The sequence below is a fragment of the Pezoporus flaviventris genome, unplaced genomic scaffold (assembly GCF_033815535.1).
Source record: "Pezoporus flaviventris isolate CSIRO_AGI_PZ_B2104156 unplaced genomic scaffold, CSIRO_AGI_Pfla_v1 ptg000002l, whole genome shotgun sequence".
In the NCBI taxonomy this organism is placed as follows: Eukaryota; Metazoa; Chordata; class Aves; order Psittaciformes; family Psittacidae; genus Pezoporus; species Pezoporus flaviventris.
In genome coordinates, this window is record NW_026892550.1 from 10,172,600 (window position 1) to 10,196,661 (window position 24,062).

The 24,062-nt window shown below is 37.5% G+C and overlaps 2 protein-coding genes across 2 annotated transcripts in view; one reads left to right on the plus strand and one right to left on the minus strand.

Annotated features, from left to right (window-relative positions):
• Nucleotides 1-24,062, plus strand: part of EVC2 (EvC ciliary complex subunit 2) — a 437,493-nt gene that overhangs the window by 225,345 nt on the left and 188,086 nt on the right. The window lies entirely within an intron of this gene.
• Nucleotides 1-24,062, minus strand: part of STK32B (serine/threonine kinase 32B) — a 161,479-nt gene that overhangs the window by 115,282 nt on the left and 22,135 nt on the right. Inside the window, exons 2-3 of the mRNA XM_061468967.1 lie at nt 19,400-19,455; nt 10,893-11,044 (exon numbers count right to left, since the gene is read on the minus strand). Coding sequence (XP_061324951.1) covers nt 10,893-11,044; nt 19,400-19,455 — 208 coding nt within the window. The remainder of the gene's footprint in view (nt 1-10,892; nt 11,045-19,399; nt 19,456-24,062) is intronic.

The window sequence follows — 24,062 nt, forward strand, 5'->3', positions numbered from 1 at the left end:
TAAGTATAAGTCCACTTCTGGGAATTATGAATGAATAAAAGAAAGCATCTTTCCAAGGTTAAACTGCATCACTTCACATCAACTGATTAAACAGGGCACAAGAGTGTTTAAGCAGGGGGTATATTGATTTCTGCTGATGTATCACCGAACTCTCTGACTGTCACAGTGATGGGATTCTGGTGCCCGCCACCCTGTGCTTTCAGCCTAGCTGGGAGCCTTGGCCATAACTCCTGCCCTTTTCTGTGCACAGAGCTGGAAAACACTGTGCACAACGTTGCTCCCCAGCCCATGGCATTTGACAGCTCCATTTCTCTGAAGCTACTGACAGCAGTCTTATTTTCCTGTGTCATATCTTATAAAGGAGTCAAGCCTGCAAGGATGTAGAGGTGTTCACCCAGGGTTCCTTGCTTGAGCAGAGGCTGGACAACAATTTACAGGGCCCCATTTTTCTCTTGTCTCTGGAAAGAGCACAGACAACTCAGGAAAGCACACAAGCCTTGGTGACATTCTAAGTTTTCAGATGTCTCCTGGGTGGAATAGACAAAAAAGACTTTCTAGAGTGTGAAATGAACCTGTTCATTAGAACAGTTAGAGTAATGAATACGGGATGTAATTAAACCAGGCTATACTTGTCAAAGGTTATGATAATACTAATTAAAGATATTATTTCATCTGAATTGGAGTATCAGCTATTGCCACTAGTTATGCAGCTAATGTGCATGTGGCATCAGTTGTACTAAATAGACAACAAAACAAAGAACTGCAGGCAACTCAATATTTACTGATGCGGCATCCTGAAGCTGCCATATCAAAACACTATTTAAAAGGTCATAAAATACTCTAAAATTATTTACAAAAAGAAAAAAAAATATATATTTAAAAATAGTTTATCCAGCCACATTTAAGGAAATAAAATAAACCATTTCAGATTTCACCAGACATCAACAGCCTTCATATAAGGAAATGACCTGCCAGCCAGATAACTCCAGAGAAGATTAAGAGGAACAGGAGAGGAAACCCAGGAGACTACATCTGAGCAAGCATTTCACTGTATGTCACAAGTGAGTAACAGACCTTGCTGAGCAGAAAAAGGCCTAACATGATTGATTAGGAACAGAGGCAGATGCAGTATGGAGTTGTTTAAGGGCTCAAAGGAAAATTAAATACAAGCTCACTGGCAGAAAAGTTCAATTTCTTCTTCAGGAATGAACTGGGTCAAAGAGTCAAGAAAAGCAGTGCTTTTTCCTGCTTTACTCTGAGTGAATCCTGTTGTGCTGTTCAGCTGCCCCATTCTGCTGCTCACACAGCTCTGGCAAAATGCTCATCTTAGAGCTTTTTACTTGGGATGTGGGGGAAGAGCTGTTCATTTCTTGATGGCACACATGCATGACATGGCCACCTCAGACCTAGTCCCAAAGCCACAGTGCTCTCTGATTCTAGATGCTCACAATGTCATTTTCAATGTTTCACTACTTTTGAAAGCCAGATTTATAACTCTTTCTATACTTTTGTATTCAAATGACTACTGACAGTTTTTCAGTACAGATAAAATTCTTGTTTCCATTTGAACAAATGCTAGAAAACTCTATCCTTCATAAGTATCATTTTGTAATTTAAGTGATCAGAATCAGACTTTGGTCCTCATTATTGTTCTGTGGGAGCCTTGTTAGACACCATGCACCGTCAGGCTTTTAGAATAGTGGTAGTACAACTGCAGGTAGTTTGGCTAAGCCCATACTCTGCTAAAAACTACTTAAATGCAGGAAGTTAGACCATGACAAATGGAAGATTTGGCTGTACCAGACTTCCAGATCTAGTAGAAATATGCAGTTATTCACATATGAACCCTGGAACATCTAGTAAACCTGTTTCACAAAGTGAAAATTATCCTGCCTCTCAATTCTCTACCCAGGTGAAAAATGCCTTCTCCTTTCAGCCCACAGTTCACATCCCTCATCAGGCTCACTATCACTTCTGTCTGAATCCTTATTTTCTTTATCCTTCTCCCTGTTGGTGAGCTTGTGAAAGCCACAGTAAGGAAGAAGATTTACTTCTATGAATTTTATTTTGCTTATTTGTTTGCCAACAAGACTCAATCCCACCACTGTGGCTTTTTGCAAGAAAGAATTTACCCTCTGCACCCTGGACGAATTCTAGTTTAGATGGGCACAGAGAATGTGACAGGCAGAACTCACTGCCCTGTTGGCCACAACTGATTTGCAGGGAAATTTAAATAGTCATCTTCTTCATAGCCCATGACCTTTTCTTGGTTAGGATGCAATTTGCAAAAAGTACATCATCAGTAGAAAAAAACCTTAAATCGTCCTTTATGTGGCGTGTACTTATGAAACATAAGAGTTAGTCTCTTCTAATGAGAACTTTACACTGCAAAACTGTCATTAATGTAGAAACAGGATACCATTAATAATTTTCTGAAGTCTTAGTATCAGCTTATCACTGCACTTTACAAGTACAATAAATATAATTTTAGCTCAGTAAAATGGAATTAAGAGCACACTCAGGCTGTAAAAATCTGTAGTTGACTTTTGAAATAATAAAAGCTTTGATAAATTTTAATGAACCAGGGCAAAGCTTCCCCTAAGCAGGCAATACTAAAACAATAGGGCATTACAGAACTTCCTGCTTTGGTTCAATGACACCATTTGCCACTTTAAATCCACTCTATTTGAAATAATTCTTACAATGTAAAACTTAAATTGCTTTATATTTAGGATTTTTGTTATTATTTATTTCCACCTCTTATCCCTATATAGTCAGACTTTTGGATTCTGTTCTGTCCCTTCCAGACATTTGGCCAAAAATTACCCAACTTTTAATATTAGACAACATGAAAAATAGACTTGACATTTTATCAGAAGTCAAAAGGAGAGATCTAGCTTGAAGAGCTAACATATTACCTGGAATACACAGGTGTTATTCCAGTCACTATTTCAGTATTACCTGCTCGTTCTGTGGTGGGTTTTTTGTTTTGTTTCAAGTATTGGTGCCCTGACTTCAATCTAACAAAACAATCAAAAAAAAAACCGGAATTCACCCATGTGTTTTATCTGGTTTAAACTTTAAACTAAAGGTATTATCACTAAAATGCCAAAAATACTCTAAAGTAAACCAGGAATAATTTGCAAGCCATATTATACCACTGATAGTCTTTGAAAATAACATTTCTGGACTAAATGTAGATTTGCAAGATCTGTTCAGTATCCAAGCTTTGCAGGAAAACTGTGAAGAACTTACTTTCATTTTGTAATGATCATGGAATCATAGAATAGTTAAGGTTGGAAAGGACCTTAAGATCATCTAGTTGCAACCTCCCTGCCATGGGCAGGGACGCCTCACTAATCATATAATTTACGCTCACATTCTGGGTATCTAGAGACAATTTCACAGGGCATCCAAGACAGTTTTGCAATCTGATGGCTGTCCCACAGTTGAGCTTCATTAATGCAGTGTTGAACGGCATCTTATATAGTCTACCTTTAAGAGAGCTTTTAATACAGGCTAATTACAGTCTCAGTTTCCAGAGCATGGGTAACAATCGATCCTGCCTGCCTGAAAACAGCAGATTTGCATGATGAACTAATCACTCTGTCACTGATTATGAGAACCACTTTACCTACAGGACCTTGGTTAGCAGTCTAATTACACACTAGCTATCATGTTTGGCAATCATAACCTTTAAAGCAGAGAATTTAAAAAAAAAAAAAAGGCAAAAGAAGGGCACTGCTTTCCTGAATTGGCAGTTGAGGAGTCTGAAGCGATGTCTCAGTGCTTTTCTTCTTTCTTTCTCATTTCATTACTCTAAGAGCACTGAAAACCAACTTCCCTGCAAGCTCTCCTGAGAGTACCTCTGCCACAGCACCGGGAGCAATGCTTCTCTCAAAAAAAAAAAAAATACTCATCCCTAACGCAAATGTGCAGATGATTATTGTGACTGTCTACACCACAGACCTGAGACATGGCCAAAGCTAATGCCAAGCTCAGGGGGGTCTCCTTTGCATAGTAGCTAACCCCCCGTGGAAGAGAACAATGCAATAACAAACTCATAAGTTGAACTTGACTGAAACTGTACATCCCTAAAACAAAAGGGACTATTTTTTCCAGCAGCTTGATATTCACCAGTGTTTATAATAAATTTCCTCTTGCAATGAAAGGTTTGTCTGAGAAAAGTTTGTTATGGGTCAGAAAATAAGTCTCTGCCACAATAAGAATGATGCAGAAGACAAGCTCCTAAGAAAGGTCCCAGGGTGCAATGAGACACACGAGATGAAATATCTGCTGCAGCAGTTTTTAATGCACAAAAGATCAAAACTTTAACTATGCCACAGGGCAATTCCTGCTTTCAAGAGGAACATATTAAAGTTAAGTCCAAAGATATCTATTTCAAGGTGACAGCAATTTCTCATAGACAACAATTAGTTGCCAGAACAAAATTCAATACAGGCAGACTTGAGACAGTGTTCCAATACTGAAAGTTAGTATCTTAGGGTATAAAAATCGGCACAAAAATAAATAACTGCTAGGTCATGCATTCACCTGCCAGTGAAGATGTTACAGCTAACATTCTTTTAGCACAAGCATCCAGAGGTTACCAGCTGGCAGGGTTGAGTTTAATGTCATTTCCACAGCCAGAAATAATATCCTGAATATTTGCAACGCAAGACAAATCTTTGTGATATTCCCTTCTTCCAATTATCCTACTCTTCCTGCTGTTTCTTCACCTTTTCCTGCCCTTTTTCCTCCATCATTATCTCTCCTAAGGCTCTGGGGAACAGGCATGTTTTCAATCTTAGATATAAAACTTCCATATCTTTACCTGCTTCAGTGTTACATTAATGCAGTGATGAATTGATCTAGCTATTTGAGAAAAGTACGTACCCTTTGCTCCCTCTGCAGAAAAAAGAGTTCACCCATCTCAGGTCTGTGCAAGAAAATAAATATATCTTTCTCCCCTGATTTACACTTTCTTTTTGCCTGGAAAGGAATCTTAGAGCCATCAGATAGTTAGAATTGTTCAGGATTACATGGCCTGGGGTTCATGACCTCAGCTAAATTCACAAAAGGAGTAAGAAATATACAGGCTAGTTGCAAACAACAGATCTGTGTCCTAACAGGAAACATCACAATGTCCCTTCTCCCTTTCAAAAATATTGTATAGTTCTTCTGTTAGATCATGGAAAGCCTTTAGTATGGAGTCTCATGAAGCTCAGAAAGCTGGTCATAGTACATGTCAGACAGGAAATTTTCACTCTAAATTAGGTTTATTATGTCAAGGCAAGTTACACAGCCACAACACTGCAGACACTAAGCAAACTCATCTAAGACTGACCTAAGACACCTACTTTTGGTGCTTAGAGTCTCTGATTAGTAAATGATGCTCCTTGATTGTTGGTTTTCAGCTCTACCCAGCAGTAGAACACTTGGCCAGGTGTTCTTGCTTCCCTAAATTTGCAAGTTTATTTACATTTCTGATACCAGTCTGGGGAGAAGAGCTGTGCTATCAGGTAAGTCTAAGGTGATGTTTCTCTCAGCTTCTTCTAGAAAGGGCACCTTCACAGGGAAGTAATAATTTCCAGTTATGTGTATGTACATGTGTGTGCATAAAACAACCCATACAACACTTGAGACTGAACCAATAGTTTCTTCTCTCCAGCATTCTTTCTTCTCTCTTTCATCTCCACTTTCTTTTGAAGACAGGTTGGGGTATTAGTTGAATTCAGAAACGCATGAACATTTTTGCTATGATCTGTGTTCTTCGCTTATTCCAGTTTTCACTAGATTTGAAACTTAGTCTTACTCTAGATGGTAGCAGTAATGTACTTTTGTAGATCTGTCTTACAAAATATATGCAGTTTCCATAGACTGATGTGTAGAAAGAGAATACATCAAAATATAGAGCCACTCTGAAAATGCAGCTAATGTTTCTTTATGGGTTGTTAAATATATCATATTGTTCTGTCCATACTAGGAAAATGACCTATAAGATGGCAAAAGTAAATCTTTGTCCTTCTCCCTTTGTTGCCTTTGAAATTGTTCTGGCAATTTAAAAAGGATATAATAGCTTTAAGCAAGGCTATGAAAAATCACCTCAATGTTCTGAAAGTTTCGAGGTGCAAAATTTTTTTCAGATTTTTCTGTTCTACAGCAACAGATAAACTATTTTGATACACTTTTTTATCATTTTTATTATTATTATTGAAAAAAAACCTTCTGTCTTTTGTGGTAAGCTGTATTATTTTCAGAGCCAGTGGATTACTCACGTTTGAAGACAAGTTAGGTAATGACAACTCTAGCCACACCGGGACATACAGAGTGACCTGGCTCTTGGCTCAGTCTTAAGGCATGTTGTGAGAAAGATATTTAAAATATAAATCCTTTCAGGAATGTCACTCTTCTTGCCCAAAGGACATACAGATATTTGGGGAAGGATAAGCACGGATGAAATGCTGGATCTCAGAGGAGCACGTTGTAGTATCAAGGTGGGACTGTGCTAGCAGCTGACATTTCTACAGCTCATTCATCTATGCTTGAAATACACATGATAAAAAACAGGACTGCTTTTCATTTTAAGAAGGAATACCTATTATCAGAAATGCCTCTAAGGGTGTTAAAACTGGCTACAAGGCTCACATATCTCGAAGAATTTATTCAATTTCATTTCTAAAATGAAGGTTATAAATCAACCCCAAGCCCTTCCTGAAAAACAGTTATCCTCCAAGCTATTATGAGCATTTACAGAAGAATGATTCTTTTCTGTGTCAGATGTTATGAAAGGCAGCTCATACTTCAAATAATATGATTTATAAGTTGAGATTGTGAAGCTAAATTTAATAAAGCTCAGAGAAGATGCATGAGCCTCAAAAAAGCTTTTTAATATATATTTCTTGGAGTTGAGATGCTGCCCTTGTTTTATAATAGCTGGTTTGTATTCTTCTGTATGATGGGGTTACTGATGGATACCAGCAGAATTACCCTCTACATAAGGTTTGCCTTCTTGCATCTTCTCTTTCTCTCTATGAGAATTCAGCTGATGACAGATTGCTTACACATATCTCATTACTTTGTGCAGTTATCATACACAACTTAAAGGGCTTTCCAGTCTTCATGTTTGTTTCTTGAGTTTTCAACTTTTCTTTCTGATGGCGTAATTCCTCAAAGAAAGATGAAAGTGCTTGGTTAGTTCTTTTGGTTCAAGGAATTGTTGGGAGATTTACCACTCTATTAACTTTATTTTGAAGATCTTGACGATTAACTTTAGAAATCAGCTGTTCTGGTCAGGGAAGTCCCACCAACTCATGAAAATATTTTCATGAGCAGAATTTCCTTCAAATATGTTTTCAATATGGAGTTGGAATTTGAAATTTTTAACTGAAAGAAATAATATTTCATTTCAATTCATCCAAAAGAAAAAAAAAATTGATGACACTGAAGCTCATCTCACAGAAAATGATACTTTGAAAAACGAAAAAGAAACAGGTGTTTTGGTAATAAATTTCCTAAATTTTCATTATGTATATCTCTTCCAGACAAAAGAACAGCAGGTCAGATCTAGGCTGCCTACTTAAGTTTAAGTCTGCTTTTTATGAGTGACCATTAGAAAACGGAGAAATCAAGGGAAGGGACAATGCAACCAAAATAAGTACCTAATTTCCCTTTCAAATCAATGGAGAAATGTAGATTTTTCTGATGACTTTTGGAGTCTTAACCAGACTGGTTCAGCCAGTTAATTATTTTTCACTGACATTACAAGGGGCAAACAAGATAGATATATTTTTATATAACAATTTATATACTTAAATATATGCACTGAATATATATATTTCTATATAGAAATTTATTTAAATATATATATTGAGTATATATATTTATATATCTGTTTCAATATCTTGGCACTATCATCATGTTTTGTGGACCGGACAAGTAGTCAACTTGTCTGGAGAGCAGGAGACATGATGTCTAGGCTTCCTTTAGCATAGGCAGCCAGATACCAAGTTCTTCACAAGCTACATGACTATTGAACGACAAGCCCACAAGGTGTTTTATGCAAACACACTTTACTACAGTTCCTCATCCAAAGTCTGTTTTCAGCTTTTATCTAATGACAGCCTAATGTAAAAGGCACAATTAAACCATTTTGGAAAAGATGTTTTCCAAGACTCGCCTTAGTCCGACTCCTGCCTATAACTGGATTTCTGGTTTTGTCTAAGAGGGTTAGCTGGTTTTTAGTTAAGTGAACAGAGTCTCAGTGACCGGCTACTGATGTGGGGGCTTCAGCAGACTTCTCAGTGACAGATCAGTACTTACTGCTGAATATCCTTGGGAATTCAGTTGGGGACCCCAAATAAGTGGGGAAATGCCAATTAAATTTATTAGGCTGATGGGATTTGTGAGTTTTAATCACTGAAATCTTACCTTAGGCAGTATTTCAGAAAACTGATCTGTGCCCTTAGAGTGTGACGGTAGAGCTTAGATAGACAAACCAGTCCAAAACAGCCCAGGCAAAAGAATCCCAACATTTACACAAACTGCAGCTGTGCTATTGTCCATATACCATGACATAACCATTCCTTGTTAAATTAATATTCCACCTTGTGAAACAAGCTAGAATTAGTAGCCCATTTGTGCACTTACAATGCAGTTAACAAAATGAACAGAAAAAATTCTAACTCTGAAAAGTGAAACACAAATCTAGCTACAATCACTATAGAAGAAATACATCTTCAACTATTTCCTTCCGTTAGTATGCCAGGAATTGACTCATAAGAGGAAATCTCATGGGTTCCTGCTAATCATCTAAGGTAAGTTATAGCTTCAATGTAAATGTATTTTATGCAAATTATTATTGTGTTTAAACGGCAAGTAAAAAATAAATTAAACAAGCTGCTAATTTCACCAACAATCAATGAAAATTCTGTTATTTTAAGAGATTATTCTGGGAATACATAAAATATGCTTAAGGAATACTCCATTTGTACTCGCAATGTTTCTTTTTTTCATGACAGGAAATAAATAAAATGTAAGGTCAATTATTAAATAAATATAATTAATATGTTCAAGAGTTTTATAAGGCTTAGTGTTACTGTAACAGATGTGACCATTATTCAAGGGTCTCTTGTGACTTTTGTGGTTTGCCCTTGTAGCTCAGTAACAGAAGTAATTATTTGAAGACAATGTGTAGAACACCTTGAAATTCATGCAAAAGCTGAAATAGAGAATTCAGAAGTCTGGAACACTGCAAGCGCAGACACTCCAGAAATATATCAGAAGCTATTTTAAATTCATTTAGGCTTGTGCAAGGTTAATTATAGAAACATTTTATGAGCCTGGTACAAAGAATGAGTCATTTTTGGGTAGACTAGATTACTTTGGGGGAGGTTTGGGTTCAAGATTTTCATTTGCTGTACTAGCCCAGGGTGAGCCCACTCTGGAGTCAGGTTTGAATCATTAGACATTGGAATATGTAATGTTTGAGGGGAACACTTCAGGTGAAAATTCTAAGTGTCAATTAAATTATTTTTGCAAAATTTTCTTCAGTTTTAATTGTCTGTGTCCAAGTCCCTGAATCTCAGTAGAGTCTCATATATCCCAGGTTTCACTACACAGTTGCCCACCTTTAACAGGAAGTAGCACGCTGGCTACTTGGCAGGGAGCTGCTTGTGGCTCTTCTAGGAAGGATTGCTGAAGAGCACTGGCCACACGACGTAGATCTGTGGGACACTGTGACTCTGGAAGTATCCCAGGAGCAGTTTGGGAAAGGGATGACTCACATGGGACAGGGGTATGTGCCAGACAGAGTACAGGTGTCTGGAACCTTGGAAAATATACTGGGAACTTTTTGGTTTACAGTCACAATATTTATATGTTTTTCTTTAAACCTCCAACAGGATATTAAGTTAGCTCAAATACGATCATTCATGTAAAGTGGAGACCACTTCAGACATACATATATGATTAGGTCTTTTTTGAATGAATTTTGGAATCAAATCCTTTGCTGTCTTCACTTAAGCCAGAATATAATTTGGCATTTAATTCACAAAATGTGCTAAGATGACAATGAGAAATTTTTCACTAGTACAGGTCAAGACTGAGCTAGAGGATGGGAAAAGACTGTATGTTAGGCATTGACAGCTAAACCTCGCAAAACAGAAGGTCTGTTTGCACTGTGACCATCTGCAGCTAATCACGCTATTCATGAACGGAACAATTTTCATACCATAATGGTTTATGTCCCCATTTCTTTTTAATTATATAGGTCATTTATAGATAAGGGAGGAAAAGTCTGCATCCCATTACTACTATCAGCATGTAAAAGCCAGCAAATATTTTAAGTTTGTGATGTAGCTGAAGTTAGTCTTTACTTGATCAACATTTTCTCACACTCATCTGTGACCAAGGCATTCAGTGGCTAGCACAGGGAAGATAAGAGAAATTTCAAGGGACAAAAGGATGTTTTTCTGCTGTCCAATGTCAGCTGTGTTTAAAGAGTAAATGCATTCTGAATTTTCTCTGAAGCAACTAAAAAAAAAAAAATAATAGAATTGTTGGGTTTGATATTCCACAGCCTTATAACAGATGTTTTGTCCAGGTATTGTCAAAAAGAAAATGATGAAGCTGTAAAGAAGAGCACATTTCCGCACACTGCTGTAACAATCTGGAGAGAAACCAAACCCAAAATGAAAATGTGAGTGTGACGTTTAAATATTCCAATGCGAAAGGATGCCTTTAAAATATTCATGAAAAACAAAGCCCTCTGCAAAACCTAAATACTAAATATTTTTCATACTTTTCTGCTTTCCAGCATTCCATAACCTGAACTGATTCATCAAAAAGGAGAAAACAGAAGACCCTTGATAGAATTTTAAAGATTTGCTTACCATAGATTGACTAGGAAGGGATGTTCCAGGCCTTGCATTATCTGTAGCTCCCGAAAAACATTTCTAACTTCATCTCTCTCAATGCACTTCTGTTTATTCATATATTTCATGGCATACATTTTCTTGGTGTCTCTCTTCTGTACAATGCACACCTAATCGACAGCAAAGTAAAAGAAAAAGTTTGACACCTACAGAAAAGTAACTCACCTGTGATTTGGAAAATAATGAGCCTTTTATGATATTTCAGTATCTCAGATATGGATGCTGCAACCTGGTAACACCTTCAAAAAGTCCACATCACAGTTATGCAGGTTTTTTTTGTAATAGATTGTAATTAATAAATTAACAAAACACATCAGCCCTGCATATGAAGAAATGGGGACCCAGAAAAGTGGCATAACTTTCAGAAGTTACATGGTAAACCTGGGAGGAATACACTCCAATTGCTGGAGTCACATCCTACTTCCTTAGTCACAGAAATTTTTGCATCCTGACTGAAAAAATTGTAGAAGCATAGAAAGATAGAATGGTTAGATTTTAGATCATCTAGTTTCAACCCTTCTGCCATTGGCAGGGACACCTTCCACTAGACTGGGTTGCTCAATAGTCCTCATACTCATAAATCAATGCACATATCTTGATTACTGCAGCATAAACATAGCCTGTATTCAGAAGACTCAATATTTCATCTAAATATTAGAATTAAGCTCCCTTAAATATTGTCGGGGGAAAAAAATCAACAAAAAAATATTGAAGAGAGATTCATCACAATGTTTTTGAAGTCACAAGAGACCATTACAATGATTAAGTCTCTGGCAGTAAATTTCTTTGCTTAACTTTGTTTTTCTTGTTGACAAAAGTCAAATAATGTTGTAAATGCAGGAAGAAAATCTTAGTCAAGAAAACTCCCATGTAAGGCCTGTATTGTTTTTTGTCATAGTAGTTTACCTTGTGAATGATGCTGGAGAGTGTCACCAGCACCACATCCAAGAATCATGAGTTTAAACATGATTTCTGGCAACACAGAAATATAAGACTCTTCTGTGTCTCATCCCCCAAGCTGGTGTAAATCTCATCTTCATAAGAGCCCTAGACATAAAGCAAAACTGTAACCTCAATCGACTTTTGCTCTGAAGGTTTTTCCTCTTAACTGATCCGCACTTTTTGAAGCAACACCCCTAGTGTGTCTTCACAGCCAAGAGAATATTAGTTGGTGATATTATTTTGGTGCTACATTTATATTACAGCCACAGGCTTCGATCAGAATTTTTCGTCAAGATCTACACAGACTGTATACTGGAAGTGTCTGGTTTAGATATCACAGCTCTGTAGTTTCTAAATTCAAGGATACTCTGGATTCCCTTGCTGTGGCACTATTACTTTGTGTGTATATTTATGTACATACACACATGCACACACTCACACTCCCATACTATACACACATAAAATTTTAGTATACATACATTATGTATGGCTCAGAGATCAGATTACAACAGTGACAACCAAAAAGAAATCCTTCTGTTTTGAGTTGTATTTTAAGGAACTTGCATGTTCAAAATTCAGAAATTGTCTGGAGAAACCAAGAAAACTTCCCACAGCTGAACCTCTGACTTTAACAAGGTGTCATCTGGATTCTGGACATGGTGGTGAATGACCAGTGCCAGGGTAAGTACCCTAGAGAGACCTACTGTGTGATCACTTATTTCTTAAACTCAGAGGAAAGGTTCCAGGAATGTGCCATCAGCATATTTTACTTCCACCACCTTTTTCCAGTCCCTGAAAGAGGAGCTGGGCCAGTGAAACCAAACCACATTTGTTTCTCTGCAACTCTATTTCCATGAAGTGCGTCCTTGAGCTCAAATCTACTCCAAAGAGTTAATGACGTACTTTTAACCTATAATGATAAGGTGTGATTAAGCAGAGTTTCTAATTACCTTTCCTAATATCAGGGGACGTTCTACTAATTAGATAAAACATGGATGGTAATGTTTTGTCTTGAGCCCATCATTGTTGCAGAATGGAAAATACCAAAGTTTTGTTTCATTTTCCTCCTTAGGCTCCTATGGAATCCCTGGATATTGATGGTGTCCAAGATACTTAAGATTCACACTTATATGAAAAGAGCTCAGGCCATGGAACAATGGGGAATTGGAGCTAGCCTTTTGGTGGAAGGCAACAGGTAGGATTAAAGTGGGGTTAAAGGTAGCAGGGGGGGTTAACTGAAATGGAGGAAAGGAAATGAATAAGATTTTACAAGTTCTTCGAAAGAAGCAGAATTTGCAGGGGCAGTTCCTAACATCCTGTCTGAGACTACATGGACACTCTAATTTAGTGAATCACATTATAAAGTACAATGGTTTGGATTTTAGCTCAGAACCTAGGTCCATAATTTCATTCACTTATATTTGCAGCATGATTTTCATATGAAACTTGGCCAAGACTGAAGTGTTTGCAGAAGTCTCTTATTCCATTAAATAAAAAGCCCCCCTATTGAATTGTTGACTAGTGAGACTTCTGAGAGAAGGGGGTTTTACTCAGCTGAGAGTTACAGGTTTGACCGATATGGCAAATTAAGATCATATATAGCATCTAAATATGTGATGTAAATAGGTTTTGAAACACTGCTCTGACTCCAGAAGGCACTCAGTTCTCTTACCTACCAGTCAAGTCAAGGGTATTCAGCACAGCTGAAAGAGACCTTCTGTTGTTAGTAGAAGCTTACCTAGCATAGAGCTTTAAAGCAGAATGATAGTAAACATTTGCTAGTAATGTGTACATATGCACATCTTTTAACATGGTTTCAGAAACAATAAGATTTTAATGAATATACTAAAGCTACTTCCTACTAAAAATCAAGAAATATAAGCTTCAACCACATTGATGTTATTGTGCAAAACACCTGACATTGCTATGACACCACTGAATCATAATGGAGATCCTCCCTGGCAGTTCTACCTGCTGGCTGTCACCCCTTCTGAGCAGGATGTCAGTGGGCTGAAACTTTTCCACTACTGTAGGAAAAGCCCTTGAGTTCTCCTCACATGTGCAGTCTTAGTGGAAAGTGTTTAAATTGGTTGTCTTTTGGTTTTGGTTTAAATCCTTTCCAAAGAAGTCATTTTAAAACAGGGACAAACAGGTGCTCTGGCACCTCAACAAATGAATTCTGTGATGATTCATTATTGTGGAAGTCTGTGCAGAACTGCCTTATTTATACGTATCAGTGAGGAAGCCTGTCATGCTCACATTACTAAAGCAGTTTCAATTTTTCTGAGAATATCATCTACCAAAGCCCAGACAGTGCCCTGCTCAAACTGGTACCACTGCTTCAACAGTCTCTGTAGGTGATGCTTCAGCCAAATAGGTGTCACAAACTCAACAGCTATCCAGCTTCACGGTCAGCAGGGAGGTACAGGCCCATCCACCTCCACGTATTCAAAGGTCTAAATAGGTCCAAGGGACCATCTCTAGAGGCGCTGTTTCTCCTAAAGAGACTGTAGATGACTAGCTTGGACGTAGGCATCCCTGCTGTAGATATTTAAAGGTAGGCATATGCATCCTCATTAATTTTCTTTGTAGTTATATGGTGCTTATTTTTAAAAGCCTCCTGTGAAAATATTTCATTTTTAAAGAGGGTTTTCTAATATATAAGCTGTTATCATAGTTTGTATTTTTTTTTTTTTTTTGGTATCTGGGAGAAGATAACTACTTACCTTTCAAAACTATCACGTTGAAAGAAATTTGACCAGAGGGTGACTTGGAGCCCCAGGGGAAAAAAAGCAACAGACTATGACTGCAGTGCTAAACTTCACTTTTCAGGACCAATATATACAATGGTCCACTTCTAAGCTACTTTCTTAGATTACTTCTGATTTCACATGCCAAAAAATAGAGCACCTACAGATCAAGCCTGATCAGCAGAATTTGCTACTGGTTTGCTGCAGAAAGCTGCATAATGATGCGTTGGCTGAGCAGTCAAGGGTAGATCTGGGGGAGCTCTTCCTAGAGAAAAGATGGCGAAGGCTGAAAAATTTGACTTACTGAAAACACAGATTTCTCCTGTTTGCCACTAACTTCTAGCTGCCTTGTGCTTGGTCTAGAATGCACAGCAGGGAGCAGGCGCATAGTCTGAATAAAGCCATTTTGGCCTGTTTGGTACATGAGTACTTAGACTTCTCAAACTACCCCATGATATGGTTTCATGACAGGGCATAAAAAACAAGAGATGTGAAACTGCATTCAGAGAAAGCTTCTCTGTGCAAGGCTGCTGTGAGAGCTGGCAGCTGGAACGCACTTCATTCTTACTCCTGTATCACAGTAGCATGCAACTTAGGTCAGTAGATCAGATGAGGCAGTTATAGCTGTGGCACTGCATGGGCAGAAGTCACTCACCTAGATGTAGGGTACAACGAGACAGAAATCAGCTATATGTTTCACAGTCAATGTGGGAACTGACAAATATGCTATGAAGCATGTGCCTGAAATACTGCTACCTTGACTGTTCTTACCCACATACTCTGAAAAATTAATGCTCTTAGTCTCAGCCTACAAGTAGAATCGGAAAGATTTACACAAAGAGGCTGGAGAATGGATGCCATAAATTTGGCTTTACACTGCCAGGGAATTTACTTGAAATAGGGGAATTTATTCCCAGATTCCCCCGAGCAAACTACGACAGCTGGAGCAGGGGCCAAGCATCTGCTTAGTAACCTTTCATATTAACTCAAGCTAAAAGAATTCGTGGTTATACTGTCAAACAATATTAATATTCTGCAGTTGTGTGTTATGTTGCTTTTAGGATAGCAGCGTATTTTTTCTCAAATACTTTGCATATTATTTAGTAAGGTACCCTCAATCAGTGCAAGATTCTGGGCCCCCATCTGTTCCACACCAGTGCAATTTCAATTGCTTCAACAGAGGATGTCATGGTTTTATACAACCAAATTAATCAGACCTAAGTCCTATGTATCAGCATCTTAGACAAATAGCAGAAAAAGTTTGTACATAGGAATCACAATTTGAATTTAATTTAAGGTCAGATTGTTCAGCGTAGCTGTTCCCATGCACAGAGAACTTCAAGAAAATTGGTACTACAATATCGCTGAAAACTAGTTGCTGCACCTGAATACAAATTATTTTTCAGCAATAAGCCTGCAATTATATGGTTACTGTTGCAGTAAAGAACAATGATAATGCCTGTATTTCATTCCTAGTCAGTTTTGCACTCATTGAATGACCTTTAAATACAAACTTTTTTGCAATATTTTGGTTGATAAGAATGGTGGCTCTACATAGAACAACACTGAAGAAATTAGCCAGATGAAACATGAAAGAGCACTTTTATGTTGTCACATCATAAAGAAGTAGCTACTTAGACCAGTGTTCAGCATTTTTTTGTGTATTTTAAATTGTATAATTCTGAATTGACTTAGAAGGCAAATATTTAATATATGAATAAAATCTGTTTGGATAAAACTTCTGACCTGGCCCACTTTAAATGTAGGTGGAAATACAAAGTTCTGGACAGTGCCAAGCATAAATAGCTTAAAGGTGTTCAACAAAACTAAAAATAAACAAAATATTTCCTGTTAAATGTGAGGACACCAAAGCAGAAGCAAAGAGCTGCCTTCACCTACCTAGCAAAGGAAGGTCACTGAAGCCAGCAAGGCTGCTTGTAGAGTAGGGCCACATACCTCACTTGGGTGCCACTGTCATCATTGCCGCAGCTCACAGGTCTGTACCAGTATCCATATGCACATATATGTACACTGCCTATATATACATGGGCCCAGGAGTGGGGCCAAGTTCTCAGTGAGTGGTGACACACCATTCTACCACAGCTTACATGTCACTTGGCTTGAACAAAAGAACCACTGACTTAGAAGCTGTGTAATGGCTTGAATGGTCCTATGCAGGCTCAGAGCTCACCTTCTTTATTTGCTATTGGCCCCTTATTGGGGTGCAAGCTAAGCTCTCAAAGAACACCTTTGAAGTGAGCCTGGTTGTTTCCAGAAAAAAAACAGCATGTTTCTCTTGTCTCACACCCATTTCCTGCCCTCCTCACAACTGCTGTGACGTATCTTCACTTTTGCTGGGGAAGGTGCTACAGTGCATAGAAGACCACACCTGCTCTTAACATGTCCCTAACAAACAGCATGTACTAAGGCAGCAGCTTAAAACAAGCCGCCACTTCTCAGAAAGACAAGCTGTTCAGATGCAAAGCATTTGAAACCAAATGACCTGGGAATTCCTGTAACGGCTAACATTGCTACTGTGAATTGAGAATGCCAAAGGAAAAGGCAGGGAGCTGCTTTCTGAAGCTATCTGGGAGGGACAGAGAGTAGCTGATGAAACAGTCGGCCCCAGTGGAGAAGGTGAGGTGCAGAGGTTCAACTTGAACCCTGTGCACAAGAGCAGGCTGAGCTGCATAAAGTCTCTACCATATCAGATACCTCCTGCAGCAATATCCTGAAGAGGCCTAAGGTTGCTGTAGCAACCAAAGTAATTTAAGAAATATTGAGAGATATTGTAGCAACAGCAATAAAATAAAAAAGTAGTGCATGTCTTAAAACATCCTACTGTCTCAGAAAACAGAAAAGGCCACAGAGCAGCCATAAAGGAAGAAGTCAGTTTAAGGCAGGCACGATGCTGAACACCGTGTTATATGTTTCAGGGTGTTAGAGCACAAGAGGCTTCAAACAGTAAACAGCTAGTCAATAGAGATTAGAGGTCTTGCATCATCTGTTGACGTTTTCTGCTGCCAGGTACTTCCAGAAGGACAGTAATAGGAAAAGTTGCCAGCAACGAGGCTTCTAAATGAACGATAAAGGCAAGGCTGACTCACAGAGAAAGACACTTGAAATGGTGACTGATTTACCAAGTTGTGCTTTTGGCTATGGTGTAACAGGTCATTTTAAAATGGGTTTCTTTCTTTTGCTGTCTGTGGAAGGAAAAACAAGGTGATTTGTCAGATGTTTGCATTCGTTTGGGAAAAATAAGCCTGTTACACCAAGGACTCTTCAGTTGCACTAGACAGCTGCAAAATATGGATTTTAGATTAGAGGGGACTTATGCATGAGTCCTTTCTTGCATTAAACATGTTCTCTCTGTGCAACTCTATTCCCACTCATATGTATCCCCAGAGAAGGCTCAAAAGAACATTGTAGCAACAGGAACCTGTAAGGAAATCAGATGTTTCTAGACACATAGAAACATTCAGCAGTTTCCTAAATGCCGTGGAGAAGAGCTGATCAAATATCAACCAATAAGCCTTCAAATAAAGGCTTGTTTTATTTTCCTGCATAGTATGGAAGGGGGAAGGTTCGTTTGAAAGAACAGGGACAGTAGGGGATGTGGATCTTCTGAATGTGGAAGCTCTCAAGAAAAAGAGGGGTGCAGGTGATCTTTGAGATGATAGAATGATTTGGATATATCATTAACTACTTATCTTGTACCTTGTGCACCTGGACCCCTATTTAGTTTGCCATGATATTCCATCACTGTATTGTGATATTAAACAATCATAGATTTCCATCTGCCCTGATTTTTAAGGGGTTCTTTAATAACATTTTGCACTAGCAGTATATTCTCCTATTGACTTCAAAGGTTTTTCTTGGAAACTACTGAACTGAATAAGGACAGTGCCATGAAGGGCCATGCTGCTCTGCAAGAAGTATTTCCTGGCTCTGTAAAATGAAAGTAATTTGTCTGCATGGAAAGCCAAGAGACAGCAGAATCCTGTTCGTGTTCTTAATGCAAAACTGCAGAAGTAGCTCACCAGCACTCAGCTGGCATATAATCAAGAATCACTGAAATCAAGATCTAGGTAGCTATTGCTTAATCAATTATTGATGCTATATTTCACCTTCAAATGTATTCCTGCAAAAAACGGTTTCTAATGTTTTTATAATATGATTTTCCCTGACTACACGGGCTTGTATTTACCCAAATTAAAATTTAAAACCTTATTATCGTCTTTTATTATAGGAAAGACAGGTCGTCTACTCATGTGTAAACAAACCATTAATCTTCTCTGTTTCAGCAAAAGCCTGTTGAATTGAATAAACATTTACTCAATGATCATAATTACAGTGTATGTCAGTTTATACAGTCCCGAGTGTATTGAATCTATGTAAAGTGCCTTTAAAATGCTGCAATTATTTTAAAGACACAAACAAGTCCAGAGATTTAAGAACAAGATAAATTTTCTAAAAAAAAAGTAGCTTGTTCCTACTTTTTTGTTTGGATTTGGTTTGGGGGACTGATTTCTAAATCCTGGTAATCTCCACTGAGGAGACTGAATTATTACAATCATTTTTACTCAATTAAAGTTAGTGAATGTATTGTAATAGAAATAATTTGATAAATAGTCATAGTCAGTTCATATGGATGATCTTTAAGAAGCAAAAGGCTACAAAATCTATGTTCATTTACCCCAGTCAGTCACACCAGAAATACACAAAGGAATTCTTTACTAGACTTTTAACTTCTAAATATAAATTGATTCTTACCTTTCCAAAACTCCCTTTCCCAATAGCCCGCAATATTTGAAAGTGGTCAAAGTTAACTGCAAAATAAAGGAGAGAAGAAAAGGAAAATAGTTTGTAGAATGCTAAATCAGAATCAGAAATCAGATAAGAAAGGAAACGTCAGTTTTTCCAACCAATGTAATTTTGCCATGTGGTATTTACTTTTTCTCTGAAAACACTAAATGTATTTAATAGCTAGCAAAAGAAGGTTTGCTTTAAAATATGCTCCATTCATTTTATTCATTAACTCATCTTGGCCCAATGCCTCCAGTGCCCAGTATCTCAAAAAAAAAATATATCTGTCCTAGCCAAGAAGCCACATTAGCATTATGCAGCCATGAACAAAGCCTGCTCAGCATTTTCTAGAAAGATTAAGATCTATTAAAAGGATACTGAATAATTCAGGTAAGTAATATAGTCTGTTTACAGATACGTAGCAATGTAAGTATAGTATTGTTACAGTAATCACTCTGCAGGATAATTCCCATATTCCTTTACAGTGATGGAAGCTTGTCCCGTGATAAGTTAGCAGGATTAGCCCCTCTGAACTCTTCCACCTCTATACAATACATAATGCTAATATTGTAAGACTATTTTATAGATGTAGCATGTTTGGGAGATTACATTTTAGTTTGGCAGTAGAATGGATTTACTCCTACTCCATGAAACTCTGACAGCACAGTCTGTCCTAGCACTGAAGTGGTTTGTTGTGATGGTGAGTGAGATATTTCACTTTTCAGAAATGCCATTACTGTTGGTGTCTCATGAGACTAAACACAGCATGACCTCCAAATCTCTGGTTCACTGCTAGGTCTAGTGGCTTAAAAAGAAATCCAACAACATCCCAAATAAAATCTATATGGAGCCACTAACACACAAACATGACAATGTGTGATACAGTTTTTACAGTCACTTGCCAGAAAAGAATCACACTTAAAGCTAAACTCAGTGAACCAGAATCGACAAAGTTCAGTGCAACTTAACAGCATTTTTTTAAATTAAAACTTTCTTACATTCCTGGCTTTGATCATATACCTCCATCTATGTGCTCGCTATTGCTGTAACAGGAATCAGCAAAATTATGGAGACAAACAGTTATGGGGGAAAATGTGGTAACGTGAACAAATATAACAAAAATGTAACTTGCATCATGATGAAGAAAAACCTATAAAAGTAATAATGCTTTAACTATTTGTCAAAAATTTGTATTATGTCAAGCTAAGCACTGAGTAGGAAGTTGCAAGGTTGATACATATCAAGCCATTAAAAAGGACTAAAAACTTCCATGTTGCAGTAAAACCTCATTTACACTTTTTACACAACTTCCAATATATTTAAGTATTTCTTTATTTATTACTGCTTACATTGTCTTCAAACAAACATGGTTGCTCTTTTCATTAGTGCAGGTATAGCAAACACCTTACCGGTAACTGCTGGATACCAAATCAAATCCAGAGCTGACAAACTCTAGTCTTTAGCAGGCAAAGATGGTAATTGTGAACATAGCAGTTTTAGGATTTGGATACTAAAATGGTGCATAACCATGCAAAGGATTTATAAGGTGCCTGGACACTGGAAAACAAATTTTGTGCTGAATCATGTAAGAGTTAGGATTACCCAGATGTTTCAGAAGCGAGTTTGTCTGTCAACAACCTGAAGCTGGGATCTCTGCCAGCAGTTTTCACCAGCTGGACACTGTCTTGTAGTTTCTGCTGGTCAATACTAGTCTGATAGACAAGATAGTTTAGTAAAACAACCTTCCACATCGACTTATGTCAACTTAAGTCTTGCTCCCACAGGTCATCCCTCCCAAAAACATCCTCCTGAATGGAGGATTTGAGAGCTCAGTGACTTGGATCTTTAAGATTATTCTTAATTTAGGTGGGAACTTAACACAGCATTGAAAAGGTTCAAAACAATATGTTGATGTAACGAACTCCTTTGATAGGGAAAATTCAACAGGTTTTTCCCTCCATCATGCTGGTGTTGTCTGTGCCACTCCTCTGCTTTCAAACCTTCTGATGCCTCCTGTTTCTTTTACCCATTTTTAACAAACATATTCTTTAAAGAAATCTTAGTTTGAGTTTGTTCTTTACCTTGCAGTCACTCAGCTGAGGGCAGTTCCCCAAAACAACTGGAAAACTGTTGAAAGTCTGTAATCACCTAAATTTCATCCAAGACACATCTCAGTAAAACTTGACTATGTCATTGTCCTGAAGTCCAGCTGGTTTTGAAATGCATCAGTTCAATGAATTATTTTAGCTTTATAAAACTAAGATTAAGCATTTCTTTTTAGCTATTTTTCATATCATTTCTATTCTATTTCTCTGAACTTTCTTTAGTAGTGTTTATTGTTCTGAATGACTAGAACAACTTATTTTTTTAATTTGATTTAATTGTGATTCTGACTTCCATAACAAAGGAATTATTAAATGAGTCAGCAGGCCATGGAATTTAAGATGGATTATTAGTGAGTCTTATAAGGTTTAAAAAAACATAGCCACAACAGTTGATCAAATTTTTCCTTTTTTTAATGTTTAAGATGAATAGAAAGTGGGTTGTTACACTTTCACATCTTCATTAAGAAAAAAAGAGTATTTTATTCCTATAGTTCACTGGCCTGTAAGACTTAAATAAATCACAGTACAATGACTGTAACACGTTTTATGCAAGAGAAAATATAGTTTTAAGTGACTGTGGAAGTATGTAAACACACCTGAGCCTGCATTATAAATAAGCTAGGCTTTTCTGGAAAGGGCTAATTCGTGAAAGTGAAAAAACTTGGTTTCTTTTGATCACTCAAACATGTTCACAACACTGTAGATTCAAAAATTGGGGAAGTTCCTTCCTTGGGATGTTAGGAAAGAATAAAGAAAGGGTTACCTTTGCAGTTGAGACCAAGATTCAGCTGAGCAGATCTAATGTTTTAAGCAACAGCCCCATCAACAACAAACTGGCCATGCAGGAGTCACATTAGCATCACAGCCCTGATAAACAGTGAACAGTCAAACTAAGTTCACTGCCACCTTATTACTACACTAGTCATTCTCCTCAGGTGTTTTTAACCTCATACTCTCAAAAGTTTTTGTTTATTTTGTTCATCACACTTTTTTTTAGATTCTGTATATTCTTTTTCTCCCTTTTGTTGAAAATTCAACACCAAAGGGTCAACACTTATTTGGAGATAAATTACAGCTCACTATGCCTTCTGGTATTTACAGTGTTTAAAATATCATCAAATTCAGACACTGCCACGTCCTCTGTACAAAGAGGATATATTGTATTCTTGCCCTCTAAAACATGGTATGTCTAAATCTAGTGTGGTAGCTAATGACACCTGTCCTAGCACAAAACCCTGCTGAGATAATGGTTTGACTGGTAGAAGGGCACTTTCTTCAGTAACAGTAACATGACTATTACTCTTTTGAAAATGGCTTTCTTGGTATCCTTTAGTCAAGGGGAAAAAAAATATTTTCCAACTTTTTGAGCACTTCTTTCATTTTACCACTACACCATGCTTTGGAGAGCTTAGCCATCAGCTCTGAATTTGAGTTGAGTATGGATGTTTCTCAGAAACCAAAATTAGTTTATATGTGTTCAGCTGACTTTTCATACAGTCAAAACCACAGAATGAAACCGCTAGCATTAACAACAATATGAGAGGGGTTCCTTTAAGATTCATTGATTTTTATCGATTTGGGAAAATCAAGAAGTATTATAATCTCTTGTCCCCCATCTCCCATCCTGCCTTCATTCCTCCGACAAAGTCACCATTAATTCAAAACTGAGAAGGATTATGGAATAAAATAGATATTTGGCTAACTAAGGGAGAAAATTGATCAACATTTATGACAATTGTATGATATGTTATTAGAGTGACAAAATCCTGTTAATTTCAGCAATGAGTTATACATGCATATATACTAAATTATTTTGGTTTCTTCAGTCAAACTAAAACAGGGGAAGCTCAGGTCAGATGTAAGGAAGTTCTTTACTGTGAGGACAGTGAGGCACCAGAATGGGTTGCCCAAGGAAGCTGTGAATGCTCCATCCCTGGCAGTGTTCAGGGCCAGGTTGAACAGAGCCTTGTGTGACACAGTTCAGTGGGAGGTATCCTTGCCCATGGCGGGAATTGGAATTAGATGATCTTAAGGTTCTTTCTAACCCTAACTAATCTATGAATCTATGATACTATGTTCAAACAAACCTTAAATGAATTTCATTGCACAGTTTCAAGTCTCTATTGATAATTTTAAGTGCAAGCACCTTACTTCGATTATTTTTATGGATTTGAATTTGACCTGTGTAAACCCTTTTTCAAGTATTTTGATCTTGAACTAATAAAAGCTTTCATGATGGTAAATGGGACTCACTTTGATAGTGATGTAGATGTTTAACTCAAACTCCATCAAGTTGCTGCAGAACTGAGAACACAACCTAGCTCCTGCTTCAGACTGCACTATTTCTCAGGGACAGCTTTTCAACTGCATGAACACTGATGGAGCAGGGATTTGATATAAAACTTTGTAGTGAAAGACAAAATAAATATTTCTTGTTCCACTGCTCCCCAGGGATAAAGGATACTTTGGGGAAATTACCCATATGACAGCCTCTTGGTTTTTACAATCATACTGGAAATCATAGT